The sequence below is a fragment of the Strongylocentrotus purpuratus genome, unplaced genomic scaffold (genome assembly GCF_000002235.5).
Source record: "Strongylocentrotus purpuratus isolate Spur 01 unplaced genomic scaffold, Spur_5.0 spur5_scaffold_5, whole genome shotgun sequence".
NCBI lineage: Eukaryota > Metazoa > Echinodermata > Echinoidea > Camarodonta > Strongylocentrotidae > Strongylocentrotus > Strongylocentrotus purpuratus.
This window is the reverse complement of record NW_022145611.1, coordinates 7,004,941-7,026,725: the sequence shown is the minus strand read 5'-3', so window position 1 is coordinate 7,026,725 and position 21,785 is coordinate 7,004,941. Positions and strand designations below refer to the sequence as shown.

The 21,785-nt window shown below is 36.3% G+C and overlaps 1 protein-coding gene across 2 annotated transcripts; it reads right to left on the bottom strand.

Annotated features, from left to right (window-relative positions):
- Positions 1-1,964: 1,964 nt before the first annotated feature.
- LOC591968 (abscission/NoCut checkpoint regulator) lies at positions 1,965-15,851 on the bottom strand. Of its 2 annotated transcripts, XM_011677585.2 has the most exons (11): positions 15,701-15,851; positions 14,133-14,314; positions 12,546-12,730; positions 11,239-11,324; positions 9,904-10,018; positions 9,302-9,418; positions 8,452-8,700; positions 8,061-8,128; positions 6,281-6,376; positions 4,868-5,022; positions 1,965-2,577 (listed from the first exon to the last, which is right to left on the bottom strand). In XM_011677585.2, exons 1-11 carry the CDS (start codon positions 15,752-15,754, stop codon positions 2,511-2,513), a joined length of 1,374 nt encoding a protein of 457 aa, XP_011675887.2. In that variant the 5' UTR covers positions 15,755-15,851; the 3' UTR covers positions 1,965-2,510. The 2 variants fall into 2 exon arrangements, with proteins under 2 accessions (XP_011675887.2, XP_011675889.2); XM_011677587.2 differs by lacking the exon at positions 9,302-9,418.
- Between the last annotated feature and the right edge of the window lie 5,934 nt (positions 15,852-21,785).

Here is a 21,785-nt window from a genome sequence, read left to right as displayed (position 1 = left end):
GAAGATATCCTACATGTACGTTCCTAATTTGAAGGGAAGAGACTTTATATTTTTTTCATAAGTGTTGATTTATGCCTCGATCTCCACCTGGCACTGCGCTGGGCGACGCTCACCCGTGCCCGGGAAAGCTCTGGTGTGGCACCACGAGTAAAAATGTCTCCCAGCTCAGGCTTAAATGTGTAGTAAACAGTAATGAAATTGTTACAGACAGAATCTTAAAGGGACTTGGTAACATTTTTCGAGATGAGAGAAAATGGTGCTAAGGTCATGACTTCAATGCTAAAATCTACAATTAAAGATAATCTGATAGTTTAGGTGAAAACAGACCTTTATTAAAGATAACAAGTTGGAAAAACTATTATCATATTTTAATTAAATTTCATGTCAATGTTAATCGACACAAAGCAATGAATTGGCTCTAAATACCTTTATAAGCCTGTTTTATGTCTTATTTTCATTGAAAAACAGTTGCAAAAATTCAAAAATGAGTTGGGAGAATTTACTGTTGGAAGGTGTTGCACAGTGATGCTTTCAAAGAAGAAACCATAAATATCTTTGTGGTTTGAGAATTTTTTTCAGGATTTCTTGCATTTTAAAGGGTTAATACAGTAGAAGGAATATAATAAGTAAAATTTCAAACAAAAATTATGCAGCTTTTTCATCAACCTTCAACAATGTTACCGGTTCACTTTAATATTGCACTTTTACATACCGTATGTAATCATTCTACCAAAACCTAATACCATGAACAATCGATTCTTGTAATTTTCCTTTGAGAAATAATAGTGCATGCTACAAATGTCTGGTAGTTTTTAAGAAGATTGGTTTTCATCCACTTCGTATCTTCCTTGTAAACGTGTGTAAGATTAACTTGATGCTACATGTATAAATATTGTTTACAGCTATTTCTATTTCAGTGGTTTATAAACAACATACATAAATTTATGACTAAGATATTTTAAAGCAAAATGATGAATAATTTCTATGAAATAATACATGATGAAGTTGATGATAATGAGTGTAGTGAATCAATTGCACAGAAGGGGTGAAAGGAAGGCACTTCAAAAGAGTAACAGGCCTTCAAAATGAGTTTCATCATAAACACAATCATTTGCACATATTTATATTCTTTTTGTTAAAGTGAAATAAGATTACAAATCAGAGCATTCTGTTCTCCTTTATCAGACCCATTGAAAAAAAAAACAAGGCCATTTACAGTACTTCTCATTTTCAAATGGCAAAATATATATCATAATGGAATCTACATGTATTTGTTACAAAAGGTGCAAATAGGTTGGCTCATATGCAATAATCATATCTGCTATTGAATAAGTATTGATGTTTTGATATCTAGATTGAATAACCGTAACAGCTTTTTAGAGTTTTGCTGCTAGAACAATGCTTTTTGAATTTTGACATACATGTATGTCAATCGGTGTTGTATGTTAAAAATAAAGTTTTTAAAGGGATAGTTGAGTTCTGTCGCAGAGAGCGCTACACAAAATCATTTTTTTGTGAATTAATGAAAAACTGAGTGTCAAATTTGAAAGAACATACAATTTAAACGACAAAATCATATTTTTTGGATCAAAAATCGATTCAGAGACGGCTGAATGAATATAACGATTTCTAATACTTGTGTACCACCACAAATATTAGATAATTTGAAAAAGCTGTTGAAAACACGAAATAGCGCCTTTTACGTTGTATTTCAGCAAATGCTGATGTTGGCTTTTTTGTTGGCATTTTTGTGTTGGTTATATTACCCACAACCAGTCTATGTATCGTTATTTTTAAGTAAAAATTAATTACCGGTCACCATATTTTTTTTAAAGTGGAGCTGAATTGATATGATTGTATTGGCTAAATTTCACACATTTTGGGGTCTAAAATTACCTTCATAGCAATTTTAGGTTCTAAAAGGGCACTATAAATGTCATAGATAAGAGCTATAACGATGCACTTTGAAGGCATTTGGGGTCTGAAAACAGAACTCAACTATCCCTTTAAGATGATATCTCATTTGCACTTGCATATTCATAATTCATAGTACATAATGCTTAAGATAGAAGACAGATATACAGGCATTCATGCTAAAGAACACTGAAAGCCATTCCTATGTTATGAGAACTTTGTTCATATTAAAGTGAAATATGGCTGAATTATGCATAAATCTATGGAAAATTCTGGAAAATTCAATATTTTTCAAGCAATAAAAAATCCTGGTTACCCTAATAGGCATTGTCTATTTTGTTTTTCTTTGATTCAAAGCGTATTTCTAAATGCACATCTTTAAAAAAAAGGAGAAGACGGGCAAAAAAACAAAAAACGTAATCAGCTACACCTCTTACTTTTTCATAAAGAAATACCTCACCCAACAATGTGTTTTCTTGCATATCTTATTGTCAATAATATTTTGGAATGATTTCTGCATCATAGCGTCCAAACAGTTGTATTAGTACCTTGTACCTGTTCATGGAGCCCAGTGAATCCTCCTCAGAAAATGCAGTTCATTTGTTGGGAGCCTTGTACGGTTTGATCTTGTGACTCTCTATTCCGAAGTCTCTATGTCCTTCTCTGTAGATTAGTAAATAGAAGATGAGAAAAAAAAAAAATGAAGAGAAAGAATCATGCTATCATTGCTATGGTACTGTAGAGCAAGTTAAATATATTCCAGCATAAATGTAATCCCTTCTTTGTCGTGGGTGGCAATAATTTTTATATTTGTTAGGACAAGAGAAAGTTTTTCTTCCTAAAGAGGCATAAGAGGAAAAACAAGAAGAATTTTCTATATACGTATAGAAATGCACTTTACAATGATGTTATTAACAGAACAAGTGAGTTTTTACATGTTTTATGCCTAATGTAATAATGAAACAGAGCATTAAAAGTCAACATGTACCCCTCCAAAGTTCACTATGATACAATTGTTCAAATCTTGGCACAGAAGAGATGAAGTACTCTGCGGGATCACAGGAACAATGGATGTCAGATTACAGCTGTTCTATCGACACTATAATGCCTTTTGGGCATTTGCACCTGTCTCAACATATGTTCTCAACCAATATTTCTTAAAGGTAAAGACCAGTTTTGGAAATGCCCCCCTCTCAAAAAATGAAATGGAAGCTCTTATTACCAATCATGTGAAAGAATATGTTTGACCAATACGTGATCATACAAATTTGCCGAGAAACCGTCTACTAATTGATATATTTGGTCAATTAGTTTATCTATTGGGATGTGATAGATATTACGCACGTGTTGTGCACGTGTGCGTAGTCCCATATACATCTTTCTGTGTACAGTGCTTGTAACTTCACCAAGACTGGGCCAAGTTTCTTATGATTTTGATGATTCCAGAACCTTGCGGTACACATCAATACTTATATGCTAGATGATCAACCTTTTCCGATCCATTCTACAATGTTTATTTCACAATGCTATCGCATGACCATAACTGGCCTTTATCTTTAAAGTCAGGTTTGGAAAGAAAAACAAAAAGGTGGGGGGGGGGGGGAATAATGCTTCATCAAAATTATTAAAGTGACACTTGCTCCACAGTGCAATATATACATAATATGGCTTGTGTTGTGCTTAACGCCAACATTTATTCCATCCAATATGATACCGACTGTGTTCTGTCGATGACCAAATTTGATTCCTCATAATATTTTGAAAGTGAAACGACTACCACAGGCACGGAAAATTTGAAAATCGCGCCGGCCGAAAAATTGCTCAGTGAGGGGGGGGGGGGGGGGGGGGGGGGGGGGGGGGTAAAAAGGTAAATATCATTTTTTTTTCCCAGGGATCCGCTACTGGACTACCAGCCCAATCAGCTAACTGTCACTGGTATAACGTTTTCCATCGCATGACCCTAACTGGCCTTTATCTTTAAAGTCAGGTTTGGAAAGAAAAACAAAAAGGAGGGGGGGGGGGGAATAATGCTTCATCAAAATTATTAAAGTGACACTTGCTCCACAGTGTAATATATACATAATATGGCTTGTGTTGTGCTTAATGACAACATTTATTCCATCCAATATGATACTGACTGTTTGAAAGTGAAACAACTACCACAGGCACGGAAAATTTGAAAATCGCGCCGGCTGAAAAATTGCTCAGTGGGGGGGGGGTAAAAAGGTAAAAATCATTATTATTATTATTATAAAACTTCTGTTTGCAAATCCGTCAATGTAATCACTCTTTTCAATATTCTGCGAGACAGATCCTTTCATAATACACTTACATGACCTGTTCTCAACTTTATCTTTAAAGGTAATACAAAGTTTTGGTATGGGGTCATGAATTTGGTTCAAATTAACATATTGGAAGCATATGTGAGCCTACAATATGCAGTGATCGTTGTCGCAGTTGAAATCGAGTCTAAAGTTAAGAAATTGTCAATAATAAACTCTTTATGTTGTATCGCTCCCTCTCAAGGTCAAGATATTAATTAAGCTACAAAAAAATGTTTCTGGACTAAAATTGACCGATTTGCTATTCCCGTTTGGAAATTATATATCAGAACTACATATCTTGTGATTTTCATGGTTGCAGCTACCATTGTACGGCCGTAGGCGCAATTTGAAATTTATCAAAACATACCGGGAGCACCGGTAAATTTTTATATTCAAGTTTTCTCAAAAGCAGAAGTGTTTTAGGGGCTAAATTTTTTTTAGTGCCTTTAATACATCCACAGGGGCATCCAAATATATCAAAATTGTAAAGAATCACTATCCACCCAATTTTCGAAATATCCCAAAACTTTGTATTACCTTTAAAGCATAATCCCCTGTTTGCTTACTTACAGGCATACACATGCTTTCTTAGGAGTTGGGTAAAAACAAAATAACAAACAAACTATTACCTGAAGCATCTCTTACAGTAGAGATCATTATCACAGTCCACACATCTCAGTACTGCATCTTCGTTACATATGCAACACCATGCCAGTTCATCAGGGTCAGTTTGGGGTCGTGGAGGGTCATACTTGAGGTCATCCACGTGAGGCTTCTCTGAAATCTGCTCCCATGATGATATGGGTTCAAAGAAATCAGAAACAGATTATCAAATAACTAGATGGACCTTCAGTCGAAAATGATGCCTCCACCATTGAGCGATTTTACCAACCAAAACAGAAGCAATTTTTAAAGTTCAACTTCGATTGTAAACCATTAACAGGTTCTCAGAATATCGTGATTACAAGCTTTTTATCATATACATGTATGACCCTTTGACCTCATGACCCTAAAATCTAATCAATTCATTGGCTCTGCGAGATACATACATCTTCTGAGTTTGATAGTAATTAATCTGTCAGTTCTAATGAGAATGCGTTCACAAGCTATTTTTGCATACATGAGCCCCATGACCTTTGACCTCATGACCCCAGAATCTACTCAGTTCATTGGCTCTGCAAGATACATACATGATCTAAGTTTTGCATACATAATGAGCCCTATGACCTTTGACCCTAAAAATCTAATCAGTTCATCGGCTCTGCAAGTAACATACATGACCTAAGTTTGGCAGGATTCCATCAATCGGTTCTTGAGATAACGCGATCAAGAGCTGTTTTTGCATACATAATGAGCCCTGTGACCTTTGACCTTGTGACCCCAAAATCTAATCAGTTCATTGGCTTTGCAAGATACATACATGATATAAGTTTGGCAGAAATCCATTGATCGCTTCTTGAGATAACGCGATCACAAGCTGTTTTTGCATACATAATGAGCCCTGTGACCTTTGACCTTGTGACCCCAAAATCGATTCAATTCATTGGCTCTGCAAGATACACACATGACCAAAATTTGTTAGGAATCCATTAATCGATTCTTCAGATAACGCGATCACAAGAACGGGACGGACTTACGGACGGACGGACAACCCAACAACATAATGCCTCCGGCTACTTCGTAACGGAGGCATAAAAATTGATACTGGGTAAAATTTTCAGTCAAATGAAAGTTTTGGAAAGATTAAAGAGTGAACATATTGATATGTCTATAATTATAATTATAATTATAATACTATGCCCACATTAGCACAGGATATATTTGTAGGAAATTAAGGTTAATGTTTATTTGGTTTTGAAGTGATGGGTGCACATCTTGAGCTATAAAACGGAACAGCCTCATGATGGCCATTTTCGAAATTAAAAAATGAGGAGTTGCACTTAACGAAATATAATTTTAAGGATACATTCAAAAGGAAACAATGAATATATTGATCACTGAAGGTGGAGGGAGAGAAATGGAATCTGATATTATATACTCACTGTGTTGGTTGTCGGTTTAGGCTGCAATTTTGTGCCGGTTGGAACTTGGAAGCCATCAGCAGCCACTCTGTCATCTAGCTTATCTTCCTCTAAAAGCTACCATGGTGAGAGAAAAAGAAGAAGAAAACAATAAATTTCAAATTTTCATAATATGTTCTGACAAAAGCATACTTAAATCAGTGGTTTTAACTCTTTCATATGCTACCATTGGACGACATAAAAGTGTTGTGATGAAGTCAGTGATTCACAATCACATGGTAGAGGTGTCGTGGTCGAGTGTATATGTCACCGGACTGTGGATCACAAGGTCCGCGGTTCAAGTCCCGCCGCGGCACTAATGTCCTTTGGCAAGACATTGATCTACATTTGCCACTCTCCACCTAGGTGTTAAAATGGGTACCCGGTAGGATGCGAAAGCTAATGTGGTTCGATTAGCAATGGCGCTTGTAAAATGGCAACTGGCTGGAATGCTCCCCAGGGAGTGGAGAATGTGCATACCTTGTGTGCGGGTAAGCCTGAATCCGATGATCGGGGTAATAATATGTTCTGCGCCTAGAAACAAAGTATTAGGCGCATTATTAATGTGAGCTATTATTATTATTATATGGTCCAAAATACCTTTTAATTCTAGGGGGATTCCTGCAATGTGTTGTGTATGTCATATTACATTTATCTATTGATGTATTTCATCCAAAGTTGAAGATCTTGTGATATAGAGTGAAGAAGTGTGACGTCATCAAAAATCTATTTTTAGAATTTCTCAATTTTTTCTTCATATTCCGAAAGAACACCAAAAATAATGTTCAAATGTCGAAAACCAATTGAATATGTTAAGTATTGGCTGAGATATGACCATCTGAATGAATTTATGTCCCATCGGAACCCAGTGTTATATGCTCTGGCTCCTAATGGTTAGGAGCCAGAGAATATAACACCGAGTTCCTATAGGACATATATTCATTCAGATGGTCATATCTCAGCCAAAACTTAACATATTCTATTGGTTTTCGACATTTGGACATTATTTTTGATGTTCTTTCGGAATATGAAGAAAAAATTGAGAAATTCTAAAAAATAGATTTTTGATGACGTCACACTTCCCCACTCTATTATTTACATTATCATTATCACTACCAACAGATTTTCATTTTTGGATGAAATTAATGGGGAAAAAGGGGGAAATTGTTTTATGAGCTACATTGCATGGAATCAGCCTTGCCCCAAAATTAATACCAGATTTAATAGTGTCCGTCTTAAGAAGTTTACATTTTAGAACCACATTTACATGTAAATACAAAACTGTTCATTGTGGTAACTTGTTGCATTACTTTGAGAGTAAAAGACCAGGGGAGTGGAGCAACGTGAGGGCTTCCAAGCTTTTAATGGCCAGCAAATGAGAGTTAAAGGTAATCTTGTGTTCATGCAATAACACAAAAATAAATTCTACCAGAATAACACACACACACACACAAAAAAAATGTTCATGATTTTAAAAAAAAGGTTCAAGCTAAATTTGTTAGTGTGCTGTACATTTGAGACAAGACAGCAGACATTTTGGTAATAGGTACAAGGCATCAAATACATGAAATAAATGTTTTTGAATTGATTCAAATAGGTGAAATGTTTCTAGAGACTCTAAACTGGCATTCTGAAGAGGAAAAAGCTGATGTGATGATGATGGTGTATTTTTTTTTCTTTTCAGTGGCTTTTGGCCGTCTTTTGAAAATTGAACGGAGTGAATAGTGAATGCTTTAAATTTGTCCCTGTGAGGATACCATACCTGCTGGATGAGTCTCTGTGAAGCCTTCTCTTCATCCTCATCACTATCGTCATTGAGGTCAAGATTTCCTACAAGTCAGGAAAGAAATTTAGAACTTCAGTTGATCACATTTTCAATTTCAAAGCTGTTATGAACAAACATTTTTAGGTATTCACTGAATGAAGTACATGGATTTCAAAGTCAAAATCGTCTATTTGGTAACACAATAAGACAAGGTTTATTTATCAGTCTCTAGCAAACACAAAATAAATTTGTTTTGAACAATTGGTTGCAATTAAAAGAGCTGAAAACGATACAGGCCTACTAATAACATGATCCTTGGTAAGGCACGGGACACCCAATGACCAAATATACCTTAGACTTGCCCTCTAATAAACATTCAAGAGCTAACCTGTATTTTCTACCGGCTGTACACCCTGGAGGTGAGCCAGTCTCCCTGCAATGTCTGCATCTTTCTCCGCCCCTCTCTTGGTGGCCTCCTCGTCCAGCTGAAGCTCGGCCCTCGCCGCCTCCATCATCCTGTTGGCCTCCTCTGCCAGTCTCCTTGCCTCTCTCTCGTCCCCCTCGTCCCTGCCACGCCCTCCTGGCGGGCGATGGTCGTTATCACCGGAAGGCTGTTCTGTGTTGCTAGAAGACCCCCCTGTAAATACATGTACAAGTAAGTCTGTGAAGAATCGCACAAAACATTTTACGGCTTGTAAAACACACGATGCGGTAAACCGTGGCTTTTCTTCTTTAACATTTGGTTTGCTTTCTGTGACTCTCTGCACCGTCACTCATTTGCCATACATGTATGTTTACGCAAAATAATAGGCACCAATTGAGGGAAGGAGTGCTTTGCCAAGAGCAGTATGATTCCAATTGCATTTCATCTTAACTTTATGTTTATTTTGGGATAGGAAGGATAAGTTTATATTAAATATTTATTTGAAGCTCTTAATTATAACTAGTCTCTACTTTCTTTTTAGGCTAAGTGTTTATATAATTTTCAGGTTTCAGTAAATCATTTTGCATCATCATCATATTCAATAAGACACTATCATGGTCACCTTTTTTCTACAAGATAATGTGTGGTGCGTTTCTGGTACTACAGGGATGACCTGTAGCCTAAATTTGGCACTCCTTTTACAGAACAAATATCCACAGATTGAACAGATGATAAAAAACACTATGAGGACATATTCATCCTATTTCATTCCACTTTCTTTTCTTACCATGATTTAAAGTCTATATGTTCTCACCCATTAGTTTCTTGGCATCTTCTGTGAGTTGTTTCAGGTCCTCCTCACTTGGAAGGAGTGGATCAGCATATGGCCCTGGCTGAAAGCCTGATGAAGCTGATCTAGCAGCAGCTGGGTCTGACAATCACACAAGCATACCATCATCTTATATGCGAGTCAAGATAAATGATATATATATATATATATATAAGCATTCCATTTCTTTCACTGTTACCACACTTACCTTCTTCGGACAGAATAATGTTAAAGGGGCAAGTTCCCTGTATTCCAGAGGGCGTTCAAAATACGTACGTGCTGGCGGACGGTGCTATAGCTGCCTATTGACACCAACAGAATACGGCTTTTACGCAGATGGCATGTTCCGATAACTACACTGGCGGGAACGTGCCCCTTTAACTGGAGGCCTTGTGTGTAGAAGAGTCCACTCTATGCATGTTTAATAATAAGCTACACTTTTCGCAGTATAGGGTGTAAACTCAGTGTTTAGTGTGGTGCCTGCATTCAGAAAATGACAATTTACATACAGATCTTTGTGACAGGCTGCATAGCTCTTCGAAGATTAACAGTAAAAGAAGAAGACGTCACAGATTCTAGTTACTCACCATTGGGTGTGACATCATTGCCTTCTAATCTTGCATCTAAGGCAACCTCTTCTGTCATCTGATCCAGAAGGTCGTCGTACTGCTCCTCCATTGTCTTCTCTGGTTGTGGCAAAACCTTAAATCAGTCAAAACAAGTTGGACATAGGGACAAATATTTATTAAAATTTATAAAGAGTATTATTTCTTTTGATATGTGAAGTGAGTGATGCACACTTTTTCCTTCAAAAACTTCTGTATATGAATTGATCATGAAAATCCCAACTATGATCAATGATCTCATATCAAAATCAGACTAAATTTGGCCAGTTTTGTTCAAACTTTCATTGATGAGGATATATAGTCATTAAAGATTATTGAGTTTAAAGAGTGTAAGTTTTTTGATATCTGAAAACTAGTGATAAATATAAAGGCATATCTTCTAAAATACCAACATTTTTCCTTCAGAAGCTACTCTATATGAATTGATAACATTATTCCTGATGGTTTAGTGATGTCAAATATTAAAGGAACTTTAACTCTGGCCTCTTTTTAAAAAAAAAATTGTCATCAATACAGGGAATAATTTTCCTCAAATTTTTTGATTAGCAATTTCAGCCGATGGATAAATATTTCAAATGAAACTCTGTACATTTCTATGGAAGAAAATTGCTACACAAAAGATATTTTGTATAGCAGTCATGCAAAAATGCATAGCAAATTGCGATGCGATACCAGGAAAATTATTCCCTGCAATATCTTTCTCTGATTTTCTGATTTTCTTCAGAGCAACTTGATATCCCTTGAGAATCCTAATGCAAAACATGCACAGTATAGACCTGGCACAAAAGACCCCAAACATTCATAGGCTTTTAAAACATGGAGAGATGCCAAATTGTGTATTTCGGAAGAACCTCTGATAATTGAGGTGCTTCCCCCTGTCTCATGGCATGCAATGTTGGTGCCTGGTCGTGCAATAATTTGTCCATGATAATTTTCTTCAATAACCAAAGTTTTAACTTCTAACTCAACACTGGACCTATACCTAACCCTAACCTTAACCCTATGGCAACAATAATCCTAAACTTCTGATCAAATAAACTCTGGAGCAAGGGTTGCCCAAGCAATTGTCAGATCACCTTGGTGCATTAGTGAATAATGATTACATAACATTCTTGAGCCTGTATCCATGTTTATCACAGCGGGTTTTGCAATTTGTTACAAGCAACATTCCTATACTAATGCGCAGATTGTGTCTACAAACCGGCTTATTGCTTCTTAAAACTACATTTTATTTTATTTTCCGCATGCAGCTCATGCAAACTCGCATCTCTACAATAAAGTTGAACATGTACATACAGTCTGTTTAGTTGTTTCTGAAGATGGCTGAAGTCCTTGTAGTTTTCGAAGCCTTTCCTCAATCTCACTCTGTGGTAGAGCAGGTTCTGAAGAAGATTGGAGAAAAACAAATCAAATAATCAAATACAAAATCAGATATTATCAGACTGCAAAAATAATGGAAACAAATATCTGGAGAGACCTGGGGGTCTGAGCTGACACCAAATGATAAATAATAATAATAAAGATTATCATAAGATACAAATTGAAGTGTCTCTGCAGAGCTGCAGGTAATGATGGAAGTCTTCTGACCTCAGTGTTCTACAATAAAAAATCTTTCTCTTATAGAAAATTCAAACTAAACATTTTTGAATAAGAAATTAAGACAGGATTCTACAACCCTTTAAATAATTAACTGTATCCTCCTCCTCCTCCTCCTCCTCCCCCTCCCCCTCCCCCTCCTCCTCCTCCTCCCCTCCCCCTCCCCCTCCCCCTCCCCCTCCCCCCCTCCTCCTCCTCCTCCTCCTCCTCCTCTCCTCCTCCTCCTCCTCCTCCTCCTCCTCCTCCTCCTCCTCTTCTTCTTCTATTGTTTTCCTTCTTATGTACCTTCTTATAATCATAATCATTATAATATAACCCAGTGGTTCAATAATTCAGTCAATTCAGTTTTTTCTCCTAATACTACTCTTTAAAGGTAATACAAAGCTTTGGTATGGGATCATGAATTTGGTTCAAATGAACATATTGGAAGCATATGCGATCCTACAATATTCAGTAATCGTCGTGGTTGAAATTGAGTCTAAAGTTATGAAATTGTAAAAAATACGCTCTTTATGTTGTGTAGCTCCCTTTCAAGGTCAAGATATTAATGAAGCTATAAAACAATGTTTCTTGACTAAAATGGACGGATTATCTATTCTCGTTTGGAAATTACATATCACAAAGTTATTCTGAGATTTTCATGGTCGCAGCTACCATTGTACTGCCGTAGGTGCTATTTGTAATTTATCAAATTTGTCAAAACATATTTACCCTTACTGTGTTAATGCCTTTAAAAAACATGTTTCACCAACAAATAAACAGAAGAAAACATTTCTCTTTCCTTTTTTTATCAGTTGACTTTTTGATAAAGTTTTCCAAGATATTCTCACAAACCATGAAACAGTTTTGAATTTCAAGAAGAAAGACCTCCTTTTTTGTCCAAAAAACATATCAATACCAACATGTGACCAGTTTAACTCAAATATTACCTGTAATACAGACTTTCAGTAATATGAATAATATTTTCCATGGCTAAACCGACAGCATTTCTTAATAGTTGAACTTACTTTCTTTCTTCTTTCGATCCTCCTGAAGCCTTTCCAACCTTATAGCAATGTCTCTGTCCTGTGGCGCTAGGTTTTTGTACTTTGCTGCTTGACTGCCCGACGGAGCATCTGATTTTCGTGATGGTCCTTGCTGTCCTGCGGAGGACTGCTTTCCTTGCTCCTTCTGGTGCAAAGCAGCCACTCTCCTGTTGAGAGGTATGACAAATAATCAAGTGGGAAAAGAGAGGGGTGCTTGAACATGCCCACATCTTGGGCAATAATTGAAAAAGAACTAGGACTGGGCCAGAACTTCTAGAAGGATTCACCAAGCTATCTGGATCAAAAGAATATCTTACAAAAGGAAAAGAAACAGGAGCTCATATTAGTTGTCTGGCATTTATGATGCAGCAAAAGATGCCATTTGGGGCTTTTGTGTGCAAGTACACATGTGAGAGAGGCGTCTGTTATGTATAGACATCGAAACAGGTAAACAAATTCTGGATGCGCCAGAGAATTTATTGAAACAAAAGGTGTTTCACTATCTCTGTATGTTTCATATTAATGCCTGCACAAAAGTTTACTTGGAGCTAGCATGCATGCATAGAAGTGTATGAGTGTATCTAAACTTGCAATATCTCTAGGCCTATAGAGAAGAACTATTTGATGCTGATATTTTGAATATAGAATGTACCTCAATGTGGTCTGCCATAAATAGATGACCAATCACCATAACAAATTTTGCTCTGTATTTGGTTCTGAAATTCAAGACCATAAAAAAACCCAAGTAATTAATGTCTGATTTCCATGCTAAAATAACTTTGAGGTGATTACCTAATGAATGGTACTACCGGTACACAAAATATTATATATCAAGTTCTTTAACATATCTGACAAAACTATTATAATTATGGCAGCCACTAGATCAAATTATGACTTCCTTTAAAGTGACTCGGTAACATTGTAGAAGATTGATGAAAAAACTGTAATTTTTGTATGAAATGTTATTTATTATATTCCTTTTATCGTACTTACCCTCTAACATGCAAACAATTCTTTAAAATTCTCAAATCACAAAGATATTTATGGTTTTCTTTGAAGGCGTCACTCTGCGTCACCCTCTAACAGTAAGTTCTCCCAACCATTTCGATTTTCCCAACCGTTAAAAAAAAAAAAAGACACAAGACAGGCTTTTAAAAATCTTTCAACATTTAAATGTCTAGAATGGTACAGGTATATAGAGCCAATTCATCGCTTTGTGACGATTTACAGTCACCTTAAATGTAATTAAATGGTAATATTATTGGGAGAATTCAGGAATCGATCAGATCAGTTACCCTGAATTTTTATCATTAATAATGGTCCGTTTTCACTCAAACTTTCAGATTATCTTTAATTGTACATCTAGCATTGAAGTCGCTACCTCAGCACCGTTTTCTCTCATCTGAACAATGTTACCAAGTCCATCTAAGCAGAAGCCTGAAAAAAACCTGTCATACCTCTGTTCTACTTCCGACATCAAAGTTTAATGTCAGAATAAGGTCATGTTAGAACATGCAAGGTCATTTACATTGTATGGTCATTGGAAGATGTGGGTTATCTATCACTCACTTCTTGAAATTCTCTGGTGGAGAGTATTTGCCTTCATTCTGCTTGTCTGACTTGGGTTGGTGCAGGATCTTGTAGCAGTCAGTACATACATTGTGTTGCTTTTTGGGATCCTTGCCCGGAAGTGATGTTTTGTGAGGAAGGCAGGTTTTACAATACGCATGACCGCACTTATGGCAAGAATGCTGAAATGAAATGAAATGAAATGTTTGAGCATGAGTTTAGTGGCTAAATTCATCCAAGGCATATGACATTCATTGATTTGAAGGTAAAGACCAGTTTTGGAAACACCCCCTCTTACAAAATGAAATGGAAGCTCTTATTACCAATACGTGATCATACAAATTTTGCCGAGAAACCGCCTACTAATATATATTTGGTAAATTATTATATCTATTTGGACCTGATAGATATAATGCATGTGTCGCGCACGTGTTTGTAGTCCCATTCTGCAATTCTGTGTACAGTGCTCGTATAGCTTTACCAAGACTGGGCCACATTTCTAGTCATTCTGATGATTCCAGAACCTTGCAATACACACCAATACGCTAGATGATCAACCTTTTCTGATCGATTCCACAACGTTTCTTTCACAATGCAATCGCATGACCATAACTGGTCTTTATCTTTAATGACACCCCTGAAGAAATTATTTTTTAAAAAGTTCATACTGTACATGTCTAGACCCTATAGACCTCTAGACCTGATGTCTCATTTCTCTTTTTCTATGATCACCGTGATGATCGTGATCAAATGGAATTTGAAGGCTAATTTATTCTATTTACGACTCTCTTCTACTTCTATTCTGCTACTTGTCAAAGACTGTTCAGCATCTAGACAAGGGTGATCTTCTGCCGACGGTGGACGGCTTGTGTGAATTTGTGCCGAAATATATAGTAATATACATGTACATATAGATCTAGATTCTAGATCTAGACCTTGATCTACATATACTGTAGGCCTAGACATGCTAGAGTCTAGTCTACATGTTTATGGTTTATCTCGACTGTGGTAAAGAAAACCTTTTTATTCCCAAGCCCAAGGGGCTCATTTCCAATTTTTGATGAAAAAAAAATCTTCTCCTTTAAATTAGATCTAGAGTCTAGTCAGTAGACTCTAGATCTAGTCTAGATCTAGGTCTAGTCTATATCTAGGTCTAGTCTAGTTCTAGTCTAACTTTTAAGATTAGAAAAAAAGAGTTGACTTGATCTTGTCTTCTTGACAGATCCCAGGCATAAATTTAAAGTATTTTAAAATCGTCATACCGCCAACATCATGAGACCTGATATATTGTAGGAGTGTAAATCTTGTACATAGGTCTACTTAGCAGTTAGCTGACAACTATAGAATTCAATGAGTTTTTAAATTTTAATATGAGCCCTCGGATTTACTTACACATAAAGCAGTATATGGGACAACAGACATTTCAGTAAAAGGGCTAATTTAGCTCGTGCACAATACAACTCTAGGTTTAGTTCAAGTTCTAACGTAGACCTAAGATCTGCTACCTAACTTAGTTCGACGTCTCCTTTAGTTTTTTGAACAGGCAATTCATACCTCTCGAAACTCACCTCTTTGGTGAAAAATCCAAATTTAGTAGCACAGCCGAAGCAAAGTCCGTCCATAATTGGTGGTAATTTTCAGATGCACCCTATTTTTCTTTTTTTCCTCTAGGATCTACTGCTCTAGCTAAGACTACTCCAGCAAAGCATGCTATTGCATTTCGACCTGTAGCACCGCACAACGCGTTAATAGGCAGCATTTAATAACATGAATAGTCAAAACACTCATAAGACACAAATGCACACAATTATTCCGATGTGGTTGATCGGCAAGTGTGACAATGGCCGACTCACAATTTGATTTTTTAAATTATTCTTTTTAACATCGGAAAGTTGAAAAAATTGTATTTTACTGCTAATATTGAGTGAAATTATAGATATTCTAGTTGAGTTTTGTACAGTGGTGTTTGAAATGTTGAGAATCAAGTTTTAAAACACACCCAGTAGTGTAATTGCATGTGTGCGGTGCATATGCAGTTGGTGAACTTCAGAAACATATTGTTTTACTATCATGTTATTTGTTTTCCTAATTTCTTTTTCATTTGTATAAGACTCTAGACCTATTCAATTTTTGTTATTCCTGTTTATTGTCATTTTTGCTCTTACACTCAACTATATCTAATATCTATGTTACTCTATAATTTTGAAATTTATTATCCAATTAAATTGAGAATGATCATGCCTTTATTGTTGTAATCAATAAAATTGGAATTGAATTAAATTGAATTGTACATGAATTTATGGGATGGGTGGTGGGGTGGAGTGCCTTTTTGGTTATAGAGCCTACCATAGATCTATACAGGCGCGGATCCAGCTAGGGGAAAAGGCCTTGCCTCCCAGGCCGTCTGTGACCTTCCCGAGTCCCCCCCCCCCCCCCCCCCCGGCCGCCAAAAAAAGAGAGAGAGGAGGAAGGAAAGGGAACAAAAACAGGAAAAGAGGAGATAAAGGGAAGGAAAAAAGAGGAATAAGAACAAAAAGAAGAAGGGGGAGTATCAGTCTCGATTTTCCAGCCAACGAAACATGTGGATCGCCGGGGGGCGTTATTTTTTTCTGCGGCACAATTGTTAGGTGCGTGTTGAGCCTATGGGAAAGTTTAGGGTTAGGGTTAAAAAAAAAAAAAAAGCCCCAATCTGTGCCGCAGAAGAAATAAACAGCTTGTTCGATTTGTTTTTGAAGAAGACCCGGACAGCTTTATCTTTATTATCCATATAAATAACGTCTATAACCACTCTCAGATGGAAGATAATACCAATACGAAATGCATTAAGCAACGTCTAGACATAAAGGTCGAATCTCAACATTATATTTCTTATTCTTCTTTTACATTTCGAAGCGTTGCATGGGATCTTAATCCTGTTTTTTCTACATACATCAATGCCCCCATTTAGGCATACTTTGAATCTGGTCGCGCTTCGAAAAGTTTGTGGCCTAGAATTTTGCTTCTTAAGATCAAATAAAGAAATAAAGCACCCTTTATAGATCAGGTAGAGTGTTAAACTAGATGGAACTTCGACTGCGCGCAGTCGAAAATGATGCCTCCATCATAGAGCAATCACAAACCAAAACAGAAGAAATTTTACAAATTCAAGTTCAATTGTAATCCATTAACAGGTTCTCAGAATATTGTGATTACAAGCAATTTCTCATACGACCATTTGATCTTTGACCTCATGACCCTAAAATCTACTCAGTTCATTGGTCCTGCAAGATGTCCTGAGTTAAATAGTAATCCATCTGTCAGTTCTAATCAGTGCGTTCACAAGCTATTTTTGCATACATAATGAGTCCATGACCTTTGACCTTTGACCTTTGACCCAAGAATCTACTCGGTTCATTGGCTCTGCAAGATACAAACATGATCTAAGTTTGGCAGGAATCCATCAATCGGTTCTTCAGAAATCGTGATCACGAGCTGTTTTTGCATACATAATGAGCCCTGTGACCTTTGACCTTTGACCTCGTGACCCCAAAATCTAATCAGTTCATTGGCTCTGCAAAATACATACATCATCAAAGTTTGACAGGAATCCGTCAATCGGTTCTTCAGATAACGCGATCACGAGAACGGGACGTACGGACGGACGGACAACCCGAATGCCTCCGGCTACTTCTTAACGGAGGCATAAAAAAGCACACAGTAGGAGCCGTGTAATTTTAATATCAAGGGATGGGTTAGAGTTTATTTCCAAAAATTGAAATGAAAGGGCTTTTTTACTTTCAAGAAACCTTTCATTTCATTTAAGAAATAACCTCTCTTTAAATCTTAGAGACACTTTCTCTTGAAAGTTAAATAAACTCAAGAGCATCCTGGGGCTCCGCCCCGGAACCCCCGGCAGGGGCTCTGCCAGGCAAAGCTGTGCCATATTGTATGGATCTATTGGAAAGCAAAATAAGCCCAATAAATAATTTGTATATATTATGTATACATACATATATATAGATATATATATAGTTCTCCTATGCAAACATTCCTCTGTGAAATGCATAATAAATCGTTTTCGAGGGTTGGCAATGGAAATAGATAAACAGTAGAAACAGACCATGAATAAAGAAATAAACAGCTTGTTCGATTTGTTTTGAGGCATTATCTTCAAAAACCCTGACAGCTTAAACTGTATTATCCTAATAAATAACGTCTATAATCACTCTGAGATGGGATAAATACCAATACGAATTGCATTTTGCAACGTCTAGACATAAAGGTCGAATCTCAACTTTATTTTTCTTATTCTTCTTTTACATTTCAAAGCGTTGCATGGGATCTTAATCCTGTTTTTTTTACATACATCAATGCCACCATTTAAGCATCTTGAATCTGGTCACGTTTCAAAAAGTTCGTGGCCTAGCAATTTGTTTCTGTTGATGATCAAATAAAGAAAACACCCTATAGCGTGTTAAAAAAAGCACACAGTAGGAGTCGTGTAATTTTAATATCAAGGGATGGGTTAGAGTTAATTTCCAAAAATTGAAATGAAAGGGCTTTTTTACTTTCAAGAGACCTTTCATTTCATTTAAGAAATAACCTCTCTTTAAATCTTAGAGACACTTTCTCTTAAAGGTTAAATAAACTCAAGAGCATCCTGGGGCTCCGCCCCGGAACCCCGGCAGGGGCTCTGCCAGGCAAATCTGTGCCATATTGTATGGATCTATTGGAAAGCAAAATAAGCCCAATAAATAATATATATAGTTCTCCTATGCAAACATTCCTCTGTGAAATGCATAATAAATCGTTTTCGAGGGTTGGCAATGGAAATAGATAAACAGTAGAAACAGACCATGAATAAAGAAATAAACAGCTTGTTCGATTTGTTTTGAGGCATTATCTTCAAAAACCCTGACAACTTAAACTGTATTATCCTATTAAATAACGTCTATAATCACTCTGAGATGGGATAAATACCAATACGAATTGCATTTTGCAACGTCTAGACATAAAGGTCGAATCTCAACTTTATTTTTCTTATTCTTCTTTTACATTTCAAAGCGTTGCATGGGATCTTAATCCTGTTTTTCTACATACATCAATGCCACCATTTAAGCATCTTGAATCTGGTCACGTTTCAAAAAGTTCGTGGCCTAGCAATTTGTTTCTGTTGATGATCAAATAAAGAAAACACCCTATAGAGTGTTAAAAAAAGCACACAGTAGGAGCCATGTAATTTTAATATCAAGGGATGGGTTAGAGTTAATTTCCAAAAATTGAAATGAAAGGGCTTTTTTACTTTCAAGAGACCTTTCATTTCATTTAAGAAATAACCTCTCTTTAAATCTTAGAGACACTTTCTCTTGAAAGTTAAATAAACTCAAGAGCATCCTGGGGCTCCGCCCCGGAACCCCCGGCAGGGGCTCTGCCAGGCAAATCTGTGCCATATTGTATGGATCTATTGGAAAGCAAAATAAGCCCAATAAATAATTTGTATATATAGATATATATATAGTTCTCCTATGCAAACATTCCTCTGTGAAATGCATAATAAATCGTTTTCGAGGGTTGGCAATGGATATAGATAAACAGTAGAAACAGACCATGAATAAAGAAATAAACAACTTGATCGATTTGTTTTGAGGCATTATCTTCAAAAACCCTGACAGCTTAAACTGTATTATCCTATTAAATAACGTCTATAATCACTCTGAGATTAATACCAATACGAATTGCATTTTGCAACGTCTAGACATAAAGGTCGAATCTCAACTTTATTTTTCTTATTCTTCTTTTCCATTTCAAAGCGTTGTATGGGATCTTAATCCTGTTTTTCTACATACATCAATGCCACCATTTAAGCATATCTTGAATCTGGTCACGTTTCGAAAAGTTCGTGGCCTAGCAATTTGTTTCTGTTGATGATCAAATAAAGAAAACACCCTTTATAGATCAGGTAAAGTGTTAAAAAAAGCACACAGTAGGAGTCGTGTAATTTTAATATCAAGGGATGGGTTAGAGTTTATTTCCAAAAATTGAAATGAAAGGGCTATTTTACTTTCAAGAGACCTTTCATTTCATTTAAGAAATAACCTCTCTTTAAATCTTAGAGACACTTTCTCTTGAAAGTTAAATAAACTCAAGAGCATCCTGGGGCTCCGCCCCGGAACCCCCGGCAGGGGCTCTGCCAGGCAAATCTGTGCCATATTGTATGGATCTATTGGAAAGCAAAATAAGCCCAATAAATAATTTGTATATATTATGTATACATACATATATATAGATATATATATATATATAGTTCTCCTATGCAAACATTCCTCTGTGAAATGCATAACATATTCTTTTTCGAGGGTTGGCAATGAAAATAGATAAACAGTAGAAAAAGACCATGAATAAAGAAATAAACAGCTTGTTCGATTTGTTTTGAGGCATTATCTTCAAAAACCCTGACAGCTTAAACTGCATTATCCTTAAAAACAATATCTCTTACATGGTTATGTAACTAGTCAAGTTTGGCGCCATTTAAAACTCAATGATCTATTACATTGAATTAATCGTTAAGAATCATTAAAAATAATCATTGAATAACAAAGAAGTATTTTGATATATGCACTAACCTAGACAATTTTGATTGAATTTTGAAACTTTGAAACGCTACTATTACGACTTCTCATAATCGCTTATTTAGGAGCGCTAAAAACAAAAGTACCATAGTTCTTACAAAATCGCAGAATTCGAAGAGAAACTTAAAATGTCTACGTTATCAATTAACATACCATTACAATAAATTTCGGCGATTGCACTCTCTTTTTCAAGATATTGGCACACAAAATGCTGGACTTAGCTCATGCTGCAATTATAATTATAAACCTTTAGTTCAGTCAGGAATCACATGACGTGTACAAGAGTGTTCGACGGGTTCGCCCCCCCCCCCCCCCACTGGCAATAATAATAATAATAATAAATATATATATTTTTTTAAATGGCTTATTCACTGGCTGGCTGAGTCACCGCTAAATTTTTTCTCACGAATTATTCCCCCCCCCCCCCTCTTGCCGCCGGCTGGATCCGCCACTGTGTAAGTCTCCTCCTATGGGAAATTTGATGATCTTAACATGCAAGGGGGACTCGCACCACGAAGAATATATAGACAGTTTTATAGTGTTTCTCTTAATAGGCCTACTAGCTAAATTGGCTCGACTAAATAAATCGGTAATATCATTTAAAACAAAATTTAATGAAAGTTATATTTCGTATAAATCGTTATATAATCGTTAAAGGCAATATGAAATTAATAAATATAATATTTATTAATTCAGCCTAATCAATGCTTGACTAAATAAATTTAAATAGTGAATGACTTTAATAGACCTACTAGATAAATTGGAATAGTTTGAACATATTTGTGGCTTACACCCAGTAAATAAGATCGATTGATCGATCTGTAATTGAAAAACAAGTCAGAAAAAATGGGGGGGGGGGTGGGCACGTGCCCCCCCCCCTAAACATCAAATTCTGGCTACATGCCTGGGTATCAGGGCCAGAATGTTTAATTGAGTTTTGAGCTAAGGTTGTTTTGGCGTTAAATAGGTGACAGTCATTGGAATGACTGGTTGGGTAGGAATGAAAACTAGCATTATGTTGGTATGATATGAAAAGCGCTATATA

What these genes read in the sequence shown, in the direction of transcription:
- LOC591968 (XM_011677585.2), bottom strand. Translation starts at nt 15,754, where the DNA reads ATGGACGGACTTTGCTTCGGCTGTGCTACTAAATTTGGATTTTTCACC. An exon ending in CCACCAGAGAATTTCAAGAA is followed by an intron (nt 12,731 to 14,132) that starts GTGAGTGATAGA and finishes ACCTCTCAACAG; the next exon opens with GAGAGTGGCTGCTTTGCACC. An exon ending in CTAAACCGACAACCAACACA is followed by an intron (nt 5,023 to 6,280) that starts GTGAGTATATAA and finishes TCATGGGAGCAG; the next exon opens with ATTTCAGAGAAGCCTCACGT.